The sequence below is a fragment of the Chrysochloris asiatica genome, unplaced genomic scaffold, assembly GCF_000296735.1.
Source record: "Chrysochloris asiatica unplaced genomic scaffold, ChrAsi1.0 scaffold00124, whole genome shotgun sequence".
NCBI classification, from domain to species: domain Eukaryota; kingdom Metazoa; phylum Chordata; class Mammalia; order Afrosoricida; family Chrysochloridae; genus Chrysochloris; species Chrysochloris asiatica.
The window spans coordinates 166,933-181,879 of NW_006408642.1; the positions used below are offsets into that span (position 1 = coordinate 166,933).

A 14,947-nucleotide genomic window follows, 5' to 3' on the forward strand; every position below is an offset into this window, starting at 1 on the left:
ATGACCATATCTGCACACGTCCAGAAACGAGATAAAGTGACTGAGGCAAATGAGGTGGAAGTAGACCTATACTCCATACTAGAAGGTGGGCAGGCTTTGGAAATGCCTGAGAAGGAATTCCTAAAAATTGTTATAAAATGTATCAAAACACTATACAACGCAGTTGAGAAAAATAAGGAAGAAGTCAGGAAAGTGCTACAGGAACAATCAAATAAAAAATCTGATTTAAATTTGTAACCAACTGGTGAGGGACATCCTAAGAGTGGCTTGTTGGTCCCCTCTCTGAATCCAGTAATCTATTTTACCAGTATTTATCATAGTTCAGTCATTTGAGTGCCACCATTGATACTTAACGGAGTCCTGGTGCGGTGCTGTGGGTTAAGGCGCTGGACTGCAGAGTTGATTTGAGCTAAAAGATGAGTGGTTCAAGCTCGCCAGATACTCCTCGGAAAACCTATGCAGGGTCACTATGGGCCAGAACCTACTCTACGGCACTTGACAACAACAATTGATATTTATAGTTCTACCAAAACTACTATGTCATCAATATTTTAACTGTTTTATCTTTTAGAAAAAATATGTCTAATTTATATATAGTGAAACATATAGATTTTAAGTTGTACTCATAAATTGGGTATTATCTTCTAAAAGGCTGTTTTTGGAAGAGTAGGGGCAATTTCAAAGAATTTTTTCTTTAAGGGAACTTGTACCTAAGGAGCTAGTTTACTTTGATTTTCAGGTTTTCTTGAAGGATTAATGAGCTTTGACAAATTTTACACCTGTGTACCCCCATATTGGAGTCCTGGTGTGGCACTGTGGTTTAATGCACTGGAGACTGCAAGGTTGGTTTGGACTGCAAGGTTGGTGGTTCAAGCTCACCAGCCACTCCTTGGAAACCCTATACAGGGTTGCTATAGGTCGCAACTGACTCAACGGCACTTAACAACACCCCCATATTCCTTTTAAGACCTAGAGCAATTCCAACGCCCTAGAAAATGCTCTTATCTTCCTTCCTGCTGAATCCTCTCCCCCAGACTCCCAGGCAACCACTGTTCTGAATTCTGTCACATGCCTGCTTTAGAATTTTACATAAATGGGATCAATTTGGTACAGTGTATGTACTCTCTTGGCATAATTAAACTGAAGTTATTTTTAAACGGTGACACGGTAAGTTGTAATCTACTAGACGGCAACTTTTTTTTTTTTTATGAAATATTTTATCACCTCCTTTATTTTCTAATCCATGTTAAAACAAGTATTATCATAAACAATCTAAGGGAAATCAGTAATAAGCATAGCTAGTTTGGGAAACATCAGAAAAGTATACTTATGCATTAGCCCATGCTTTGGGTACTAAACTGTTGTTAAGTGCTGTTGAGTCAGTTCCTGACCCTGAATGGGGTTTCTGAGGAGCGGTTGGTGAGTTTGAACTGACGACCTTGAAGTTCAAACTGACCCTGTGGTCCAGTGCTTATCTTGACAGCATCACACCAAGACTCAGAGGCTGAGTGTGTGTTAGTGGGTAATAGAGCCCAGTAGCTATTGTACTTTATAAGTATGGGTCTCGCTAAAACACTGTCCACAGATCCTGCAAAGAAGGCTAATATCTGGTTCCTACATTCCCCTACATATCTTCATTTTAGGGTTCAAGGCCCTCTCCCGAACTCCAGCCATCATTGCCTTGACAGTCTTGCTTGTGAGCGTTGTGGTACTTGTGACTATCACACTCATTCAGATTCACCAGAAGGAGGTCCTCCCTCCAGGACTAAAGGTAGGAAGAATAAAGAGATTGGATTTAGGAGATGGACACTAATAATTAATTGTACATGTAAAAAAAAAAATTGAAATGACAAATAATTGTATTACATAAGTATGTATTTATTTATTTGTTTGTTTGTTTATACTAACACTCAAAAAAGGTTAAAATGAGGCCCACATGACATCAATTATTCTAAAACCATGAGTTAGAAGAGAAGAAAGTTTGCTCCCTCGATCTTTGGCTGGAGCCAGCAGTAAGTGATGTAAGACCGAAGGGAGAAGACCTGTGAATGCTAGATTTGTGAGACTCGAGAGTACAGATGGATGGTGGGGGCCCCTTCTCCAAGGACCTGCTTTGACTTGTGTCTGTAGGAACCAAAGCTTTGTTCCAAGAATTGCAGATGGCTATCAAAGTTTTGTCAGTTAATATATATTAAAGTTTTTACCAGTTTCTCTGTTTCCCCAGACCACACAATTCTCATCATGAGTGGAGATTGGGAGACACAGACTTGGTGGCCTATCCTCATGCAAAAAACGTGACACCAAACTATCCCTCCTACCCTATTCAATGCTTAGCTGTGTTTGATAATTCATTGCGAACGGCCATCTAGAAGTCAGAAACCATACTCACAGCCATGAGTTTGTTCTGGAAATTATCAGCTTATAATTCCGGATCAAAAATGCTCAGGACACAATTCTTGAGCTAGGACAGCCTTATCTTAGCCGTGCCCAACTGCCTGGTCAGTTACAAAGTTCTTTTTGTTGTTGTTGTTAAGTTCTTTTAGGGCTGAAAAAAAGCTCACAGGACACACCACTCCGCCATAAACCTCAGCCTGAAGACACTTGACTCTAGCTCTGTGGGTCAGCAAACCTAGCTCCCCTAATTAAGTGTCTGGAGACACCCCACTCTGCAAGCAAGCCTGCGGCCCAAAGTCACTCAGCTCTGCTTGCTCTGTGGGCTGGGCATCCGAGCACTCTCTTTCATGCTCTGGCTTAGTTCTCCTGCTACTCCTCCTCTGGTCTCACAGCTGTTGAGAAAGTTCAGTGCACAGGAATCATCTCAGGGTCTAAAGGATGGACTCCAGTCTTGGCTCTTTTTCTTTGATGGTAGTGAAATCCCTTATTCTACTTCTGAGACATGGAGCTCTAGCTCTGGTAGCATAGTGATTACGAGTTGGGCTGTTAACCTCAAGGTCAGCAGTTCCAAACTACCATCCGTTCTGTGGGAAGAAGATGAGACTTTCTGCTCCTGTAAAGATTTACAGCTTCGGAAACCCTGTACAGGGTCACTATGAGTTGGAACTGACTCCAGGGCACACAGCCACTGAGACAGCTCATTTCTGAGACAGCTCATTTTTATCCACATTAGAGTTCCAAGTTTTTGCCATCACAATTAACTCTGTTAACTTCTCACAACTGAGTCATGTCGCGTCCTATCGGCATCTTCTCCCACCTTTTCTTTCTCAAACCTAGCAGGGCAAACATGTTGTTTGGTGAGAATTACAAAGACCATGGGTAGAAGGAAGTATCCCTGGTAGAGTAGTGGATTACTGAGTTGCAAACCAGAAGGTTAGCAATGCTAATCTACCAGCTACTCCACAGGAGAAAGATGAGGCTTTCTGCTCTTATAAAGATTTACAGCCTCAGAAACCCTATCCGATCACTATGAGTCAGAACTCATACAACCACCACCAACACGATGGGTAGAAGAGCCATATGAAGTAATTCACTGCAATACACTTGGGTAAAAAAACAAAACATCAAAGCCTTGATTTTTGTGCTGCATCTCGTGGGTCTAGACTATATGCTGTGATCCCTCTGACCCTCTCAAAGCCTTGTGGTTATTTCTAGAGACCTCTCTCACTCAGCACTTGATAAGTCCATCCCCAAATATCCTCATGGATAATTTCTGGTGGACTGAGAATCACAACTTATCGCCAGAGAGTATCAAATGAGAATCCGTGAGACTTCATTAATTTTGCACAGGGGTCATCAGACTTTTCCTGTAAAGAGCTAAATGGTACATATTTTAGGCTTTGAGAACCATGTATGGTCTCGGTCACATGTTTTTCTTTGTTTTCATTTTGCCCTGCTCTTTTAAAAGGTGAATGTAACTGAAGGACCATAGGTCCAGGGACTTGAATCATGTTATTTGAATCTTATTTAACATTTACACTTGATCCTAGGAAGTTCCTTCTGTGTCCTCTTGTTGTTAGTGAACCATTCAAAGGCTACATTTGAAATATAATTATTTTTAAGTATAAGAAAGAAACTATTATTGCCTTAGGTCTGTGAGACACCCATTTCTGAAACCCCCATTTCAAAAGGATTCAACTAAAATCTTCTTTATGTAATGACATTTAGTTCTTGGATAAGACATTTTACTGATACCCTCTTGTTGTTAAGTGCTGTTGAGTTGGTTTCAACTCATAGCAACTGTGTATAGGGTTTCCGAGAAGTGACTGGTGGGTTTGAACTCACTTGTGGTTAACAATCCAGTTCTTATCGTACAGCGCCACACCAAGACTTGTAGCTTAGTACCATGTAGTGTAGTGGTTGCGAGGCAGGCTGCTGACTTCAAGGTCAGCAGTGTGAAGCTGTTCCACAGGAGAAAGATGAGGTTTTCTGATCCCGTGAAGATTTACAGCCTTGGAAACCCTAAGTAGGATCACTGTGAGTCAGAACCAACTACACGACACACCACCACCACAACAACCAATGTTGTTGTTCAGTGTTTTTGAGTCAGTTAGGACTCATAGTGACCCTGTATAAGGTTTCTGAGGAGCAGCTGGTGGGTTTGAACTGCTGACCTTATAATTCGAAGTCCAATACTAATCCTAAAGAGTCACACCATGAGTTAAAAAAAAAAAAAAAGGAGTTGGGGAGGGGAAAAAAAACCCCACACCTTATGCAACTGCCATAATGAGAGGAAAACAGATTATCTGGTTGTCTAAAGACATTAGCTGAGGCCTGGAGAAGCTGTTTTCCCAAGCTTCAGGTACTGTCATCTTCTGTAAAACCAGCCCATAACCACCACTCTGAAAGTGAGGAAATGGAGGTCCAGCCAGTGGATGACACAACCTGAACTGGAACCCACGGCTCCCTTCACTTCACCTCCCACCTCTCCACCTCTGTCTGATCCTGAACTCGGACTAGAGAACCAAGGAAGAGACACAGCCTCTGAGGGGATATATCCTCCTTTGCATAGGATGGAAACAGGTTGGACTGAGTGTAGATGCTGAAAGGTTTGTTAAATTGGTAGGGTGGGGGTGGGGGGGCAGCAGGAGGGGATTTATAACTAGTAGAAGCTTTAGAGCCTTTAAAGTGGAGACCTTGGAGTCCTGGTGTGGCACTGTGGGTTAATGCACTGGACTGCAAAAGTTGGTTTGAACTACAAGGTCTGCGTGCGGTTCAAGCTCAGCAGATGCTCCTCAGAAACCCAATGCTGGGTCACTATAGGTCGGAACTGACTCTATGGCACTTACCAACAATAACAACAAGTGGAGTCTTTTTCCTAGGCCTTACACTTCAGAGATGCCAGCTCAAGCAGTACCCCAGCTTCACCTCTTCCCCTGGTCAAGGGATTGTATCCACCACAGCCCCTTCTAGAATACACTACAATACATGGCAACAAGAAATCCTTTCCCTGATGATCACAAGTCTATTTCAGTGGTCTGTGTGGATCTCCTACTGAGGGGTGGACATTACCACTGGACTGAGAAGTAGCTGGGGGGAGGCATTTTTTAACAGGCGGTGTAACTAGTGCTTGGATGTAAGGTGTGAGCTATTCACATGTGGGTGTATGAAGCTCCTTACTCTGTGGGTTTGTCAGCGATGGTAGAGAGCAGGTTTGGGTGCAAGGGCAGGACAGAAGTTTCCGTTTATCAGATTTTACCTCATGGCCTACAAAATGTTGGGTGAAGGCAGTTGTCAGATGGTGGCTTTCACTTTTTTTGAGTGGTAAAAAATAGGTCCTCTGTGCATACTGAAGTAAGATAGAGGAATTACTTAGGAAATTAGAAGAGTAAAGTAGATACTGGGGCAGTAAAATGGGCACCAATGAAGGAGTTCCATGCTCCTGTCTTAGGTTGATTTCCCCTAAAAGCAGATCCAAAGACGAAGATCGTAGTGTAAGTAGTTTTCTTGGGAGTGATCCCAAGGAGCATGGGTAGAATAATGGGACAGGTAAGGTGGGTGATAACACAGTTAATAAAGAGTCTGTTGTCTAGCTGGACACCACTGGGAGTAACCAGAACCCCTTAGAATCAGTGTAGAATCTACTTCAGAATTGTCCCCTACCAAGGAACATACAGGACGCATGCCTGAGAGTTATCCCATTCAAAGGGTTTTGATACACCAACTTCCATCAACCACTGGCTGAGGGTTATTCCCTGAAGATTATACCAGAGAAAGCCTTCAGGTAGGTTGAAGGTGGAGAGTTTTACATACACCAGATTGGTGTGAGCCTGAAGGGATGTGAGCAAGGAACATTCTAGGGATATTCTATGGAGATACTACTATTATCCTCATTCTGCAGATAAGAAAACAGGAACAAAGGGGGCAAATAACTTCCCAAATTACATAGATTAAATATAGTAAATAGAGCCAGTATTAAAAAAACATTACTGTTGAATCAATTTTGAGTCATGGCAACTCATGAGTTAGAGAGTAGTGCTAAGCATCACAGGGTTTTCTTAGCTATAATCTTTACAGAAGCAGATTCCCAGCTCTTTCTTCCGTGGTACTGGGGGTGGGTTCAAACTGCCATCTTTCGTTGTGTTGTTAGGTACCATTTAGTCAGTTCCAACTCGTAGTGACCCCAGGAACAACAGAACAAAACCATACCTGGTCCTGCACTTTTATTGTTGCTGTGTTTGACCCCATTGCTGCTGCCACTGTGCCAATCCATCTCCTTAGGAGGCTTCCTTTTTTTCACTGACCCTCCATTTTATGAAGCATGATGCCCTTCTCCATTTATACTTTGGGATAACATGAGAGACAAAGTCTCGCCATTCTGGCTTCTAAGGAGCATTCTGGCGTTATTTCTTCCAACACAGGTTTATTTGTTCTTCTGGTTGTCCATGGTGCTTTTAATATACTTCCTTAACACCAGAACTCAAATGCATCAATTCTTCTGTGGTGTTCCTTATTTATTGTCCAACTTTCACATGAGACTACTGAATATACCATGGCTTGAGGCAGGTGCAAATTAGTCCTTAACCTGATATGTTTGCTCTTGAACACTTTGAAGAGCTCTTGTACAGCAGATTTGCCTAATGCAATACATCCTTTTATTTATTTACTTCTGCTTCTCTGAGCACTGATTATAGATTCAAGCAAAATGGAAGTCTTTGACAACTTCAGTCATTTCTCTGTTTATCATGATGTTATTTGTTCAGTTGTGAGGATTTTGTTTTGTTTTGGTTTCATTGAGATGCAATCCATACTAAAGGTTTTGTTTCTTTGGTCTTCATCAGTAAGTATTTTAAGTCCTCTTCGCTTCCAGCAATTAAAGTTATATCATGTGCATATCACAGATTTTTAGTGAGTTTTCCTCTAATCCTAATGCCATGTTCTTCTTGATATAATCCAGAATCTCAGATTATTTGTTCAGCATAAATACAGACTGAATAAGTATGGTGAAAGGATATAACCCTGGCACACACTTTTCCTGGTTTTAAACCATTTGTTATCTGTGCGAATGACTGCCTGTGCGAATGACTGCCTCTTGGTCTATGTACAGGTTCCTCATAAGCACAATCAAGTGCTCTGGAATTCTCATTCTTTACAATGATCCATAGTTTGTTATGATCCACGCAGTAGAAAGTCTTTTTGGTGTTCTCTGCTTTCAGCCAAGATCCATCTGACATCAGCAATGACCTCTCTCGTTCCATGTCCTCTTCTGAATCTGGCTTGAATTTCTGACAGTTCCCTGTCAGAAGGTATACCTTCCATCTTCTTTTGATGATTTCTGCATCCTTTAATATTTTGCCTATAGAATCCTTCAGTGTTTCAAATCAAGATTTGAATTTATTCTTCAATTCTTTTAGCTTGAGAAATGCTGAATGTGTTTTTCCATTTTGGTTTTCTAACTCCAAGTCTTTACATATTTCATTAAAACACTTGACTTTATCTTCTCGAGCTGCTCTTTGAAATTTTCTGTTCAGCTCTTTTACTTTCTCATTTTTTCCCATTCACTTTACCATCTCTACATTGGAGAGCAAGTTTCAGAGTCTCTTCTGACATCCATTTTGGTCTTTTCTTTCTCTCTCTCTTTCTTTTTGTCTTCTTAATAATCTTTTGCTTTCTTCCCGTATGATGTTCTTGCTGTAATTCCACAACACTTCTGGTCTTTAATTATTAATGTCTAATAGATGAAATCTTTTCTTGAGATGGTTTCTAAATTCATATGGGAAATACTCAAGGTCATGTTTTGGCTCTGGGGGATTTGTTTAAATTTTTTTCAACTTCAGTCTGAATTTGCATATGAGCAATTGATAGTCTGTTCTACAGTTTGATCCTGGCTTGTTTTGTATGATGATATTGAGCTTGTCCACTGTTTCTTTCCACAGATTCAGTCTATTTGATTTCTGTGTATTCCATTTGATGAGGTTCATGTATATAGTCATCTTTTATGTTGTTTATAAAAGATATTCGCAATGAACAAGTCATGGGTCTTAAAAAATTCTGTCATGCTATCTCCAGCATCATTTCTATCACCTAGACTCTATTTTCCAGCTACTGATCCTTCCTCTTTGTTTCTAACCTTCACATTCCAATCACCAGTAATTATCAATACAACTTAATTGCATGCTTGATCAAATTCAACTGAAGAGATTGGTTGAATTTTTTAATTTCGTCGTCACTGGCTTTAGTGGTTAGGTGTGTAAATTTGAATAATATTGGTAACTGGCCTTTCTTGTAGGTGTATGGATTTTTTTTTTAGCACCTTCAATATAGATTTTTTTTTTAATCTGGATTTCTTTATTAACAGACAAGATAGATCTTTAAATGTTCTTTTTGATGATGAAAGTATGAGTGATAAGTCTGGCCATTCTGACTTCTAAGGAGCATTCTGACTGTACTTCTTCCAACACAAGTTTGTGTGTTCTTCTGGCAGTCCTTGGTATTTTGAATATTATTCATTCAATATACTTTCAGTAAACTCCATAATTCAAATGCATCAAGTCTTCTGTGGTCTTCCTTGTTCATTCTCCAGTGTTGCCATTTCTCTTGAATTTGTCATTCCTGGTATAGTTAACCATATGATTGTCAGATTCAAAATGGCCAGTACCAGTCCACGTCAGGTCACTAAGACCTAGGATATCAATCTTTATGCATTACAGTTCATTTTTTACAACTTCCAAGCTTCCTAGAGTCATCCACTTCAGACATTCCATTTATAATCATCTAATTATTAATAGATATTTGCAGCTGTTTCTCCTCATTTTGAATTGTGCATATCAACAAATGAAGGTCCTAAAAGATTTACTCATTTTTGACACTAAGACCAACTCTATTTTGAGGAGGAAGCTCTTTCCAAGTCCTATTTTGAATGCCTTCCAACCTGAGAGATTCATTTTCCAGCACTCCATGTTGGTGCTCCATGGCTATTGATAAGGTTTTCAGCAGTCAAGTATTCAGAAGTAGTTCTCCTCTCCTTCTTCCTAGTCTGTCTTAATGTGGAAGCTCAGCTGAAACCTGTCCACCATAGGGGACCCTGCTGGTGTTTAAAATACCAATAGCATAGCTTCCAGCACCACAGCAACACGCATGCTACCACAATACAGAAAAGTGACCAACAAATGGTCCTTTAGGTTAATCCAAACCCACTACCATCAAGCCGATTCTGACTCACAGCAACCCTGATCTTTACAGGATCAGACAACCTCATCCTCCCAAGGAAGAACTGATGGGTTTGTACTGTCAACCTTGCAGTTAGCAACCCAAACTTACTGTATCACCAGGGTTCCTTTGTAGGGTAGTGTTGTTGTTAGGTGCTGTGAAATCAGCTCTGACTCATAATGACCCTATGCACAACAGAATAAAATACTGTCCAGTCCTGCACCCCCCTCACAATTGTTGTATGCTTGAACTCATTGCTGCTGCCACTGTGCCGATCCATCTCATTGGGGTTCTTCCTCTTTTTTTGTTGACCCTCCACTTTACCAAGTACAATGTCCTCCAGAGACTGGTCCCTCCTGATAACATGTCCAAAGTATGAGTGATAAGTCTGGCCATTCTGACTTCTAAGGAGCATTCTGACTGTACTTCTTCCAACACAAATTTGTATGTTCTTCTGGCAGTCCTTGGTACTTTGAATATTATTCATTCAATATACTTTCAGTAAACTTCATAATTCAAATGCATCAAGTCTTCTGTGATCTTTCTTGTTCATTCTCCAACTTTCACGTGCATATGAGGCTATTAAAAATACCATGGCTTGGGTTAGGTGCACCTTAGTCCTCAAACTTAATCTCTGCTGTTGAACACTTTAAAGAGGTCTCATGCAGCAGATTTGCCTAATGCAATATGCCCTCTTATTTCTTGACTGCTGCTTCCATGAGTCTTGATAGTGAATCCAAGCAAAATGAAACCTTTGCAACTTCAATCTTTTCTCCACTTATCATGATGCTATTTATTGGTCCAGTGATGAGGACTTTTGATTTCTTTTCATTGAAATACAACACATACTGAAGAAATGCTGTGGTCCTTGATCCCCATCAGTAAGTATTTTAAGTCCTCTTCACTATCAGCAAGCAAGGTTGTATCATCTGCACATCACAGGTTGTTATTGAGTCTTCCTCCAATCTTGATGCCATGCTCTTCTTCATATAATCCAGCTTCTCAAATTATTTGCTCAACATTCTGATTGAATGAGTATGGTGAAGGAATACAACCCTGATGCACACCTTTCCTGATTTTAAATCATTCAATATCTCCTTGTTCTGCTTGAGCAACTGCCTCCTGGTCTATGTACAGGTTTTTCATGAGTACAGTCAAATGTTCTGGAATACACATTCTTCACAATATTATTCATAACTTGTCATGATCCACATAGTCAAAAAGTCTTACATAGTCAGTAAAGTGCAGGTAAACATCTTCCTGGTATTCTCTGCTTTTAGCCAAGACTCAACTGACATCAGTAATGATATCCCTCGTTCAGCGCCCTCATCTGAATCAGGAGTGAGCCTCTGGAAGTTCCCTATTGATGTACTGTTGCAGCTGTTTTTTAATTATCCAGCAAATTTTTACTTGCATGTGATATTAATGATATCATTTGATGATTTCCACATTCCATTTGGTCACTTCTCTTTGGAATGAGCACAGATAAGTGGATGGCCAAGTAGCTGTCTTCCAAATTTGTTGATATAGATATGTGAGTGTCTCCAGTGCTGCATCAGTTTGTTGAAAGATTTCAATTTGTTTTCCCTCAATTCCCAAGTCTTGTTCTTTGCCAGTGCTTTAATTGGTTCTTGGACTTCTTCCTTCAGTACTATTAGCTCTTGATTATATGCTACCTCATGAAATGGTTAAACATCAGCATTTCTTTTTGGTGCAGTGACTCTGTGTATTCCTTCTATCTACTTTTAAAAAAATGTTTTATTGTGAATTATGTGATAGTTTACATGAGAGGACATTAGCTTTACATTCATCCTATCATATATCATTTTATTGCCATGGTTACAATCCCTTCCATGCATCATCAATCAACCAAAGGGTATATTCTGCAAACCTGCCCCCTGGTCATCAGCACACCGTCCCTCTCCCTCTCTGGGTCTAGAGTTCCCAGCCGCTCCATCTCTCCATGTCATCGTCTCTGCCTCCATCTCTGGTGTCACTGTTTCTCTGTAGGGTCCCGCACTCTGCTGTTCTCCCTTGATGGTCCCAGGGACCTCCGCTCCTAGATTGCAAAGTCAGTCACTCCCCTCCTTTTGCTACATAATATCCACCTTTACATTTCCAACCCTCGTAGTCAGTCCTGATAACAATTATTCACCATGTACCACAAGGGACCTATCCCCATCTCTTTTCATTAGCCCCACCCAGACAGATTGGATACTACTCAATGGAGAGTCTATCTTCATCTGCGCCTTCTGGATCTAGGCTTCCTCTTGAAAACTTGTAAGCCAGTCACTTCTTGCCTTTGTAGCCCCCCCATTTTGGGTAGCCAATGTCCAAGTTGCTCATCCCTGTCTATTCTGTGTATGGAATGATCCTCGCTGTAAAGGTTTGTTCCCTCTTTTGAGCTACTGCATCCATAGGTGTAGGTCAAGTTCATCAAATTGTATCAGATTACTCTTTTTTTCCCTCTTCTCTCTTATTCTAGTTGAGCCCTTCAATCTATTTTGATGCTTTCTACATCATTCAATATTTTGTCCATAAAATTCTTAAATACTGCAAATCAAGGTTTTGACTTTTTTCTTTAGTTCTTTCAGCTTCATAAATGCTGAACATAATCTCCCCTTTTGGTTTCCTAATTTCAAGTCTTTGCTTATTTCATTGTGTTGTTAAGTGCCGTCGAGTCGGTTCCGACCCATAGCGACCCTGAACAGGGTTTCCAACGCTGTAAATCTTTACGGGAGCAGAAAGCTTCATCTTTCTCTCTTCTTAAGCTGCTCTTTGAAATTTTCTGTTCTGTTCTCTGACATTCTAGTTTCCTCCCTTTGCTTTAGCATCTCTACATTGGAAAACAAATTTCAGAGTTTCTTCTGACATCTGTTTTGGTCTTTTCTTTCTTTCCTGTCATTTCAATGACCTTTTGCTTTCTTCCATCTGATGTCCTTGATGTCATCCCAAAACTCTTCTGGTCTTTGGTCATTAGTGTCTAATGCATCAAATCTGTTCTTAAGATGGTCTCTTAATTCAGGTGGACTATACTCAAGGAGCTTTAGTAGCATAGTGGTTATGAATCGGGCTGCTAATCTCACGGTCAGCAGTTCAAAACTATCAGCTCTTCCATGGGAGAAAGATGAGGCTTTCTGCTCTCATAAAGATTTGCAGCCTCAGAAACCCTGTACAGGGTCACTAGGAGTTGGAACCGACTCCATTGCACAGAACAACAAGAACATTTTGGCTCATGTGGATTAGTTTTAATTTCTTAAAAGTAGCACTATAAAAAAAAAAATTAAACAAACAAAAAATAGCACTATATCTAACAAAACTCCGGGACTGTTCATAATGTTTTTACTTTCTGGCACTATATCTGATAATGTTCTGCTGCTATTCATAGGTTTTCAGTTGAGTCCTGGTATGGCACTGTAGTATAAGCACTGGACCACAAGTTTGGTTTGGACAGCAAGGTTGGTGTTTCAGACCCACCAGTCGCTCCTTGGAAACTTTATACAGGGTTGTTATGAGTCAGAACTAACTAAGCAGCACTTAACAACAACAAAGCATCCACAAGTAGTCCACCACTCCTTCTTTCTAGTCTGTCTTAGTCTGGAAGCTCTGCTGAATCTTATCCGCCATGGAGAACCCTGCTGGTATTTAAAATACCAGTGGTAGTAGCTTCCAGCATTACAGTAACATGAAAGCCACCACAGCACCACACACCACAAATGAGTGGTAATTTTAAGTTAGTCATTGAGTGCAGAGCATTTGCACCACTCAGGGTATAAAAACCAAACCAACTCTTGTCATCTTGTCAGTTCCAACTCATAGCAAACCTATAAAGACAGTAGAACTTCCCATAGTGTCTCCAAGACTGTAATCTTTATAGAAGCAGACTACCATATCTTTAACCTACAGAGTAGCTGATGGGTTCAAACTACCTGTTAGTAGCCATTGTACCACTCCGCTCTGTGCCACCAGGTCCTCTTACCCAGTGACACCAGAGATGGAGGCAGAGACTACCAGGTACCGTGCCACTGGTCTCCGTACCCAGAAGAAAAAAACAATACAGTGGCTTAACCACATGTTTGAAGGGACCAGAAGACACATCCTCTCCCAATTAATAGACAGTTCAAAGAAAAGAGTTAATCTCTTCAGCTTCCTGATTTTAGGCCCTAGTCACAACTATTGTTGTTGTTAAGTGCTGTTGAGTGGGTTCCAGCTCATATCAACCCTGTATAGGGTTTCCAAGGAGAAGCTGGTGGTTTGAACTGCTGACCTTGTGATTTGCATTTCAGTACGGATCCTACCATGCCATACCAGGAGCTCTAGTCACAGGAAGTTGCATAACATTGGAAGGTTGGCTCAGGAGGCTTAGGCTCTTTGCTTGGGTGGGTTACATATGAGAAAAGACTGCTGTTCTGCATCAGTTGAACCAGGGATAGAATGCCAACCTTGAAAGAGATCAGTCCACATTCCTTTTTCTCAGGGTGTTTTGAGCCCTCTCTCCTATACATACTGGTGGTGGTGAGGGAGGGAAGTTACAGGATGCAGCTGAATGAATATAAGAACTTCTTGATAGCTTATGATTTTATATTTTCAAAATCTCACTTTGCCTTTGTGTTTTACTGACCATTGGTTATGAGGGGCAGCTCTACAATTATCCATATTTGTTGTTGTTGTGTGCCCTCAAGTTGGTTCCAACTCATAGCAACCCTGTATAGGGTTTCCAAGAGTGACTGGTGGGTTTGAATGCCAGCCTTACATTACCAGTCCAGTGCTTATCTTACACTTCCACACCAGGGCTCTGGAATGTTATCCAAAGCTGTCATGAAATGTCTTGTTATCTATTAAACACAACCACAGCTTACCTGACCTTGGCTTATTTGAGTTTTAGAGCAGAACTATTAAACTCAGTCAAGGGTCTAAAATGTCCACAGTCCCTTTTTTCTTGTGATACTAGTCTGACTTGCTCCAATAGCTTGCAGAGTAACCATGGTAGCCTGACTTGTATTTTTCACACAGGCCTCCACTTGCTCTGTTATCATTAAACGCAATAGCTTCCTCTTGAGGCTTCTCCCTCCCCACCTGCAGTCTTAATTGTCCAAGAGTCCTGGAACTTCTCAGTTCTGTATGATCAGTATCCCATTGCCTTTGCCTCTTATAGCCACATGATGTCAACATTGAAGATGGACCCTGTACAGTCTCATGGTTTCAGGGATGTCATTTGTGACCTGCTCAAGACACAGTACTTTATGCATATTGAGTGCCAAGGTCATGTTGTTGTTGTTGTCAGATGCCATCAAGTTGGAACCGATTCATAGCGACCCCATGCACAGCAGAACGAAACAATGTC

The 14,947-nt window shown here is 40.9% G+C and overlaps 1 protein-coding gene across 2 annotated transcripts in view; it reads left to right on the forward strand.

The window, feature by feature from the left end:
- ENTPD3 (ectonucleoside triphosphate diphosphohydrolase 3) overlaps positions 1-14,947 on the forward strand; it is a 50,240-nt gene that overhangs the window by 3,400 nt on the left and 31,893 nt on the right. For both annotated transcript variants that reach the window (XM_006868750.1, XM_006868751.1), the window contains exon 2: positions 1,644-1,771. In XM_006868750.1, coding sequence (XP_006868812.1) covers positions 1,644-1,771 — 128 coding nt within the window. The remainder of the gene's footprint in view (positions 1-1,643; positions 1,772-14,947) is intronic.